Source organism: Henckelia pumila, chromosome 2 (assembly GCF_033568475.1).
Source record: "Henckelia pumila isolate YLH828 chromosome 2, ASM3356847v2, whole genome shotgun sequence".
Classification (NCBI taxonomy): Eukaryota; Viridiplantae; Streptophyta; class Magnoliopsida; order Lamiales; family Gesneriaceae; genus Henckelia; species Henckelia pumila.
In genome coordinates, this window is record NC_133121.1 from 100,149,567 (window position 1) to 100,160,395 (window position 10,829).

The window sequence follows — 10,829 nt, forward strand, 5'->3', positions numbered from 1 at the left end:
CAGCAGCCATAACCGAGCCGTACCATAAAAACGTGGAAAATCTTCATGAAAAAGGCAAGAAACCATGGACATCTTGTATACATGTACAAAAACCTCATGCAAATCAATCATAGGATGTTAAATCAATGATTTCATGTTCAAATCAGAATATATAACTGTTGGGGATCGAATGTGTATGTAGAGGGGGGTTAATACACACTTATGATAATCTTTAACTCTAATGCAATGTGATTGAGCAAATGTTAGTTTACTCAACCGATTTTCTGTTAGCTTACTAGAAGTATAAGATACTTATGATAGTGCGGAAACAACTCTTAATATGATAGATGATAGTAAAGGAATATTGTAATGCAGTAACGTAAATAAACACATATATATTTCTGGATGTTCTGAGCTCAATCTCCTACGTCACCCATTCTTCCACCTCGGAAGGATTCACTAGAAGACTTTGGTTATTACAACGTCTGCAATACACCCGATCCAAGTTAGGACTTATCCAATGCCCAAAATAGAACTCCTAGATTCACAGTGATAAGATTTAAAGTTCTTATCAAACTCTTTCTTCAGTTGATGATGATAAACGTCTAAGCTTCTTGAAGACTTAGACTCTCAAATCCTTGTAGCAGATGGTGTTCTTCAAACAACAGCTGTATTTGAGTGACCCTTGAAAAGATCTTCTTGTAGATCGGATATGCTTTTTAGCTAAGGTTTGAATGAGCGGTCGAGTATTCAAAGTAGATTCAAGAGATCAAGTATGAAAATTCTTTGTAATCGTGGTCTCTTTCTTTGTAGAAAGACTCTGATATTTATATCAATTTTCTCCAACGTATTTCTCTTCTGTTCAACGGTAGGATAGCATCTGATGTCAGATATTAATAATATCTTCTGAATACCTTGTACTAGAGGCGCCTTAAGTTGTCTATTGAATGTGTCGCTCACATTAAATGCTATTTACCCCAGTTGAGTCGGTAAACAAGTCAAAGTGAAGCTCTAGCATATAGAGTCTCCATGTTGTCCCGGGTCATAAGGACTAATGGTGTACAACCATAAACTAGGACTATTCCACTCGATAGGTGAGAACCACTTGGAAAGTCCTTTAGGGAGGGTTGTTCAGTGCACTCTACAAGGAGCACCTATTTGAATGCTTGGATATCACCATGTCTCCTACCAATGAAACGTGGTACTCACATCGCAAATACTAGTCTCAAGCTCGAGCGACCATTATCCTTCTTTGTGGCGGCTGGATCGACTAGGAACAATTTAGAATATACAATATTCCAAATATGAGTTTCATGATAGTCATCACATGACCATCTCATATTATTTATACTATTTGTATATTCAAGGGTTTTATCTATTCAGCTAGCATGGGTATACAGATAAAGGTGTGCCAAATTAAATAATGTCAAATATTATTAAAATAAATATTGTCATACAAGAGTTCTCTCAAGGACCATCACCCAACACTTGGCTCGACGGGCACCTAATCTAACAATCTTCCACTTGCACTAGAGCCAACTACCCATATGCATTAAACCCATTGATTCGTGATGATATTCGAATAATGGTCCAGGTAAAGGCTTAGCTAGTGGATCAATAACATTATCTGCGGATGCGACTCTGTCTAACGACACCTCTCCTCTTTCCACAATCTCCCGGATGATGTGGTATCTTCTCAGTACATGTTTGGATTTCTGATGAAACCTGGAGCAACTCCATTAGGAATAACTTCCAACTCTTGGACAAAATTCCTCATCCAAACACTCTCCTTTTGCTGCATCTGATGCAGCAATGTATTCGGTCTCAGTGGTGGAATCTGCATTGTTGTCTTGCTTGGAACTCTTCCAACAGACAGCAACACCATTGAGCATGAATACAAACCTAGAGGTTGACTTCAATTCATTGATATCTCTTTGGAAGCTAGAGTCGGTATAGCCTTCTAATTTTTTTTAGTTCTCCACCCCATAGACCAAGAACACATTCTTAGTCCTTCGTGGGTTTGATTGATATCTACTTGCAATACTCAGTGCAATTGCCACGTCAAGATGTGTAGATATAATCGCATACATGATACTACCAATAGCAGATGCGTGTCATCATCACTATCTCTGCATCAGTCTTGGGAGACGTGGACTTGGATAGTGACACGCCATGACACATTGGTAGATGTCCTCTCCTGGACTCTTCCATCGAGAACCTCTTCACGATGGTATCAATGTATGTAGACTGGGTGAGACCAAACAATCTTTTCGATCTATCCCGATAGATTTGTATTCCCAATACAAAAGATGCTTCACCCAAGTCTTGCATCGAGAACTTACTCGCTAACCATACTTTAGTTGATTGCAACATTCCTACATCATTCCCAATGAGTAGAATGTCATCAACATAAAGTACCAGGAATGTCATAGAACTCCCACTGACCTTCTTATACACACAGGGTTCCTCAGGTTTTTTAGTATAACCAAACTCTTTTATTGTACCATCAAATCTGAGGTTCCAGCTCCTAGATGCCTGTTTGATACCATAGATAGATCTCTGAAGTTTGCATACCTTATGCTCACTTCCGATAGATGTAAACCCTTCAGGCTGAGACATGTAAATCTCTTCCTTAATATCTCCATTAAGAAAGGCCGTCTTCACATCCATCTGCCATATTTCATATTCATACCATGCTGCTATGGCTAGCAGTATCCTTATAGACTTGAACATTGCGACTGGAGAAAAAGTTTTCTCAAAATCAACTCCTTGCCTTTGAGTATAACCTTTTGCTACCAATCGCGCCTTGAAGGTCACCACCTTCCCATCCTCCCCAAGTTTCCTTTTGTAAATCCATTTGTACCCTATAGGAACAATTCCCTCAGGTGGATCTACAAGATTCCACACTTGGTTTGAATGCATGAAATTCATCTCAGATTCCATAGCTTCAAGCCACTTGGATGAATCAGCATCAGATAATGCTTCCTTGAAGGTCCTTGGATCACATCCATGGTCAGGCTCATCAAGGACTACTTCAAGAAGCAGACCATACCTCATAGGTGGTCTCGAGACCCTATCAGATCTCCTAGGAGCTTGTATCTCCTCTCTTGGTTGTTCGGGTATGGGCTCTACAACCATGGGTGTTTCTAGAACCTCTTCGAGTTCTATCATCTCTCATTTTCTATCCAATAGAAATACATTCTTCAAGAAGGTTGCATTCCTAGAAACAAACACCTTTGTTTCTTTGGGATGATAGAAATAATATCCAATCGAATTCTTTGGATATCCCACGAAGTAGCATAAAATGGATCGATCATCCAAATTATCTCCAACTGTCTGCTTCACATAAGCAGGGCACCCCCATATTCTAAGATAAGAATACTTAGGAGGCTTTCCCATCCATATCTCATATGGTATCTTATCAACTGCCTTTGAATGGACATTGTTCAACAATAGTGCCGCTGTTTCAAGCGCATATCCCCAAAGATGGCGGCAACTCCGTGAACCCCATCATAGACCGAACCATGTCCATCAAAGTCCGGTTACGATGTTCTAAAACACCATTCAACTGAGATGTAGCAGGAGGAGTCCATTGAGAGAGAATCTCATTCTCCCTAAGATACTCTTGGAATTCAGCACTCAAGTACTCACCACCTAGATCCGATCGAAGTGTCTTGATGTTTAATCCCAATTGTTTCTCTACTTCATTTCTGAAATCTTTGAACCTTTCAAAAGCTTCAGATTTGTATTTCATCAAATACACATTCCCATACCTTGAGAAATCATCGGTAAAGGTGATGAAGTAAGAATGTCCATGCTTAGTGGTGATGTTAAGTGGACCGCACACATCTGTATGGATCAAATCCAATAGTCCTTTGGCTCGCTCCACATGGTGATAACAAAACAATACATCGTTGTTTTAGAACGACCGCCATTTACTTGTATGCACAGGTAATCTACCGACGTCAAGACATCAGTTGACCGAGAGATATCAACTAGAATAAGTAGTATCAACTGATCAAAGCATATCAACCGTTACTTGTTGGTCATCAGGTGGCAATGTTGGGTGTTGTGTCGAAACATATAGGAGTCAATGCATTGTAGTCGGGGATTCACCGCTTACCTACGTGTATGGATATCCTATGTGATCTCATGCATATGTAGATTGAAATATCTGATTAGAGTAGGTTGTAATTAAGAAAGGGTTTCTTGAATTACACCTTTGATGCAACTACGACATGATACATAGTTATCGATTCAATGACAACTCTCGATAAACCAATGGTTGTCGAATCGATCGGGATATATGAGTTGAAGGGACCGTACTGTACGCTAACCATAATTGATTGGTTCTTGCAGGCACTATCATTTGATACCTAGGGAGTCATGTAAGCGATGCTGCTAGACGTTTACCATGATTGGTTGGGTACTATTAGACTTGAGTTTTCTAACGTTCTTATTATCAAGGAGTTGATAAATAAGAATGGAGCTATATAGGGTATGCTCATATAAGGGACTAGTTGATCCCGAATCACATGGAGATGTGAACCCACTGCTATTTGTATCAATGAACCATTGAGGGTCACACAAGTACTAGCTTACTAGATCCCGTTGAGAATAAAATTAGTTCAATGTGTTGAACAACTTATAAAGGAGTTTATAAGTAAAATAAATTAGAAGTATGACTTCTAAAGGAGAATAAATGGGAAAGTAACTTTTAATTTGTGAATGTGTTCCAAGATTAAAAGTTGACTTGAATAAAATAATTAATTTTGAAAATGGTGATTTTTGAAATTATTATTATGAACTTAATTAAATTAATTCAAGTGTTGAATTAATAAAACACTAGTGGGCCTTGTAGAGTCCAAATAATTGAATTAATTAAACACTATTGAGTCTTGTAGAGCCCAAATAGAAATAGTGTTAAATAATTATTATACTAGTCAGCTTGAATGAGTTCAAGTTGGATTTAATTAATTGATTAAACTTAAATGTGTTTGAGTTTGATAATTAATTAAATATTAAGTTCATGGGTCATGTATATATATATTTATAAGTTTGACATATAATATATATATACAATATATGAGAGAGAGTGGATATGAAGGGTTAAAGACAAAGTGCATACTTTTCTATGCATGTTTTTACTTTTTTCCATGCATGCTTTGTCTTTTGTCATAACACACTTTTAAGTACCAATACACTCAATATTCACTCTCCAATTCTATGCATATGGCCGAACACTACTCAATAATATTCTCCATATTTTTGTCTTTCAAATTGGAAGAAAAGTCAAGAAAATTGTCAATGAAAAATGCTCTAAATATTCTAGTGCATATTTAGAGTGGATCTAGTTTCATTAGTCGTGGACCTAATTGGAAAAAAAAGAGTCAATTTCGAACGAGGTGCGTTCTTGGAGGTTGAATCCTTTTGAGCAAGGAGTGCTCTTGGAAGCTTGTAGATATTGTCTACCATTTCAAGATCTAAGTTCTTCACAACTTGGTTGGAGCCATAAATCAATCTTTTGAGATTGATAGGTAAAAAAATCTTAAACACCCTATGGATGTTTAATATTTTTGAATGCTACACATGTGCTCGATTTTTACATAAAATTTTAAACTTCTGTTGCGCTTCCGGGCACAAGAGAACCGATCCTACAAGAGGCGCCTTAAATTGTATATTCAATATGCCGCTCACATTAAATGCTACTTATGGCTTTCTCACTTTATCAGACGGCTCCTTAAATGCTTCGTCCTTTGCATTTAAAGTTGTCTTGTCAACTTTCCGAGAACTGGGAATCTGTGACTTTTGAATGTAGCTGACCACCTTCGAAGTTCAATAGATATCTTAGCCGGTAGATATGTCTCGCTCGGTTGACAAGTAACGGTTGATATGTTTTGATCAGCTGATACTGCTTATTCCAGTTGATATCTCTCAGTCAGCTGATGTCTTGACGTCGGTAGATTACCTGTGCATACAAGTAAATGGCGGTCGTTCTAAAACAACGATATATTGTTTTGTTATCACCAAAAATCAGGATTCAACAATAACTTAAATGGTGGCCAAAGAGAGAATTCAAGAGTGCCTTGGTTGATTTTCGAAGCCAAAAACATGATCACGACGCGTACGACAAACATCGAGACAAACGGCTACAAATCCTTTGCTTAAATCTTCAAAATCTTGTGTGCAAGTGTATGAAGTCTACTGATGATCGTGATGGAGATGAAAAGATGGCGGATAGGGTATTTTTTACATGAAGAAGGATTGAAGATAATAGGCTAGATATATTATTTGTTTAAAAAAATATTGTGTTAGAATTTTGGTAAGATATTATATCATATGTTTACTACAAAATTTAACTCTTAAAAAAAATTATATATTTCTGATAAATTTTCGTAATATATATTTATATAATTTTAAAAGTTCCTTAAAAGTCTTTAAAATAGCTTATTTTAGTGAAAATTGGTTCCATATATATTTATATATATAAAAACTATTATTTTCTGAAAATAATACCTTAAAATAATATTTTAAAGTTCATAAAAATATTTGGAATAAAATTCCTATATCTTGTTCATCCACGGTCCCGTCCACGTGATCGAAAAACAATATTTCTAAAAATTCCGTAAATAACATAAATGTGGGTTAAATGCTAAAAATAATATTTAAAATCAAATAATTCACATGATAGCTTATAAAATTATTTAACTTTTTTTAAACTTATTTTTAAATAATTAAATATTTTAATTATGCATGCGAATTTACGTAAGCGATTTTTCGAACGTATTTAAGTTTTTTAAAATATTATTCAAAGATTCCAAACATTTATAAATCGTTTTAATAAATATTTTTTATAACAGGGGAAGATCGGGGAAGATAAATTATCGGAGTTTCTTTTGTTATCAAAGGCCAAATTGGAATCGGCGGCGCAAGATATTCTCTCTACACGCGCCATGCCCTCCGCCGCCCCGGCGGCTGCCGCCGCAGTTACGCAGAACCAAAATTCTACGCCCCACCCGACTTTCAAAACCGAGCCGAAACTATTTTCTCAGCTCGACCTCCCGTCATCGTCATCTTCGGCGGTTCCCGTGCGGATCGATGGATTCGAAGAAGACCTAATTTTGTCCAAATCGCAGCTCCTGAGCCGACCCGAGCTTATAAAGCGCCGTTCACGCAGGGTCAAGCAGTTGGCCCGAATTTACAGGGACCACTACTGGGCGTTGATGGAGGAGCTCAAACTCAAGTATAGAGAATACTATTGGGAGTTCGGAAAAAGTCCCTTTCAAGAAGACGAAGACGGGGATAGAGTTAATGGGAACCGGGGGGACTGTGCCACTGTGATCGCAGAGAACGCACATGGAAATGGCAATAATGGGAACCCGGGGGTTGCGAATAAGACCAATAGTAGGTGTGGGGTTCACGGGTGCAAGGCTAAGGCTATGGCGATGACAAGGTTTTGCCATATGCATATACTGTCCGATGGCAAGCAGAAGCTCTACAAGGCTTGCAATTTCTCCATCAAGAGGTTTTGATTTATTTTTACAGTATAAACTAATTCTAGGCTGCTAATTGTAGCAAATTTACAGCAATACTGTGGTATGTATCCGCAGAGGGAGAGGATTGTGTATTCAAAATTTGTTTTTTTGGATGATGTTAATTGGATAGGACATAGGAGGCTAGGTTTTCATGTTCAATAGGATATATGTGAACATCTCCTTGGTTGGTTTTGGAAATGCGTGATTGTGGTGAGGAGACAAATTTTTCATATCTAATATAGTCATGGAAAATGAAAGTATTAGGTGATTTTTCAGGACTGGTGATGAAATATGGTGGAACGATATTTAAAATCAACGAAGCTGGGGCATGATTAGTTAGGAACATTTTTACTGATCCTAATAAAAATTAAAGAGGAGGAATCGAACTAGTCCGCATTACCTGTCTAGTGAAATGCTGGTTGGCGTGAAAGTATGAGCCAATGACACGCATGATTCACTTGTGAATTGCGAATTAAGAGCATTTCAGGCTATTTGGGGTTCTAATCGTTTTGTAATTTCCATGCATGCTGAAACATATAAAATTATTTTTAAGTAGAATTTAAACCCGTTGTTGTCTATCCTTGTTTGGGTTAGATCCTGTTACTGTGAGCCCGTGACATGGAATGATTCCATTGATTTTGCAAAATTGCATTGACTGATTTATCTCTTGCACCAGAATGGTGGTGAGGTAAATCAATGAATAAAATCGGGGTCAAGATATTTTAGCATATATTTGAGTGTTTCCTTTTTGGATTCGTGCTTGCCACTTCCTTTCAAACAGCCTGATGGCTGATCCCAACTAGACTATGCTGGGAAATTGCTTTATATGATGGGCCTGTTTGTTAATCTGACTGTTCAGATAGACGATCTGATTCAGAGTTTCTTATGAGTTTGTAAACTGATTCCGCCACATGCTATCTCACCAAATGTCCCTTACCCGAAACATTTGAAGGTGAATTAAATAGTATTTACTTCCAAATCAGCTTATTAAATTATGAAATGGAAGCCCACATTTATTTTACTATCTCGTAAATAGCATAGGAAGTTTCTAAGATGAAAAAAATAAATTGTTGTCATAAAGAACATCCGAGAATTGAAAAAGAAGATGTTTAGCTGCTGTCTTTGGAAAACATGTTCTCTGATCCTTCTAGATAAAAACTCTTTAAGAGTTTTGTTATTGACAAGTTTTATCACACAGCTTGAAGATAATGCATATGTGAGCATTTTTTCCCAAACAAAGAGCACCTCTATTTTTCTGGCTCAGCTGGATGTATTCATTCAAGGATCAAATTGATGCAAGCACCTTGTCATGATCTATTGTTGACCAATGTTGTATACTTTGCTCAAGTGAGGCATAACACTATCTCATCTTGAAAATTGCTGCTGTGATGTGAGCTAATTAATGACTTAGCTTTTTACCTGGGGAAGAAATATCAACCGCAACTTGAAATTTGATTTGAATGTATTTGATTGTTATTCTTTTACTAATTGCTTAAATAGACTTCCCCTTCTTAAATTTCTTTGGCTCAGCCTGATAACTATGGGTCCAGAAGTCGCAATAAGCTACTTGTAGTTGAACTCTGTTTATTCAAAGGCCATTTGAAACTGGGTGTGAGATTGACCCGTCACATAATTTAGAGCTCTTCAAAAAGTTTTAAACGAGCTTGAATTGTTTGTTGTTTGACTTGAGCCAGATTTATGTGTGCCGCAACTGGATCTCATTACTTCTCTAATTGGGTATGACGGTTTTACCTCTAACTGGGCCTTGTAATTTTGGCGGTTCTGTAGTTTGGTGTTAATGTGTACCACACAAAAATTTGAGTTGATAATGTATCCATTTGTACATGGGCTCTGCAACATCATTTTGTTTTCTTCCCTCGGAACATTCACGGGTTTATCATTACATCCTCAAAATTTGTGTATGTTATAGGAGAATGTGTTTTTTCTACGACAATTTCATTTTGGAGCCCTAATCACTGTTCATACCTTTAATGTTTTCTCTCTCATGAAACTAATTCTCACCAATAAGGCAATAACTTAAGCTTTATACGAAGCAGTAACTCAGCATGGGGTTGGAGTCGGGGCAAATAACATTCTGCCTCCGTGTCATTTTGTTGTGAGTAACAATTGGCTGCTCTTTCTGCTTGCTTTGGATGGGTGGGGCTGGGAGGTGTTGTGCTTTATGTGCGTTTTACTGTTATGTCTAAACAGCCGTCCATCTGCATGTTCCATATTTAAATTAGCTTATATATCAGATATCGCCGGTGATTAGAGGGGATGATGAGCAAAGTGGTTATTATTTTCTCCCCAGATTGATTGCGCTATATATATTTGATCTATTACTAAATTACCGTTTCTCCATGATCTGAGAAATATAATTCGTTCCTGTTGTGGAGCCTTGAACTATGTTCACATATATGAAAATACCAAGAATTCTGATGTCTTGATGATGAATATAGTAATTATTGCTATGGATTTTTCGTGCATAACGTCAGAGTGGTATCTCAGCTAATATATCACCTTCACGGATGCCCATTTTCACTACAATGAATACTTTTATTTAATATTTACTTGAAGATGACGTTCCTCTCCTTGTGATTATTTATGCCAGTTCAACCACCGGACCGATACTTTGTGGGAAACCGATACTAAGATCAACAGTTCCTTCTTATTGCCCTATCCATTTTCAAAAGGCTGAAAAGCACATGGCACGTGCTCTAAAGAGGGCGGGACTCAGTGTTTCTTCTGCAAGCAAGCTTGCTCCTAAGCTCCATATCATCATTGCTGAGTATGTCCGACAAATCAAACACAAGAGAAGAGCTTCACGGAAAGCAAAGCTGGGAAATGCTGAAGTCAAGAAGGAGAACCATTCTTGAAGCTCCAGTCCCTGGAAAAAATATTTGCGGATCATGTGTATACTTTTAACCCTTGAGTTAGTTGGCGAACCCAGTAGTTGTAAAACGAATAAAGAACTTATTAGGTGCATATGAGCTAATTCAAGTTTAATTTGGTACATAAAACGTGTGGCACATAGAATCTTGTGCATATTTTCTCTTTTATATTTCTTCTTTTTTGTTTTTAACTTTTGTTGTTTTGTCATACTTGATGATTCTATAATCGCAAGGTAATTGCACATTTGAGTGTGAATTAGAAAACTCTTCATAACATGAATGAAAGATCCCAGAAGAATGTGAGTGAAAGATGGATTAAGGATTGAGGATTTTTTCCCCAAAAGGATGATCAGGAATTTTAATGACGGATTGATATGTGAACTTATATTTTTTGTCATGTAACATGCACGGTTTCTAAATTTGT

At 37.2% G+C, this 10,829-nt stretch overlaps 1 protein-coding gene across 1 annotated transcript; it reads left to right on the top strand.

Moving 5' to 3' along the window:
- The first annotated feature begins 6,842 nt into the window (after positions 1-6,842).
- On the top strand, positions 6,843-10,575 carry LOC140881987 (uncharacterized). The gene is made up of 2 exons (XM_073287691.1): positions 6,843-7,504; positions 10,126-10,575. The coding sequence occupies exons 1-2, from the start codon at positions 6,933-6,935 to the stop codon at positions 10,388-10,390; spliced, it is 837 nt and encodes a 278-aa protein (XP_073143792.1). The 5' UTR covers positions 6,843-6,932; the 3' UTR covers positions 10,391-10,575.
- The last annotated feature ends 254 nt before the right edge of the window (positions 10,576-10,829 follow it).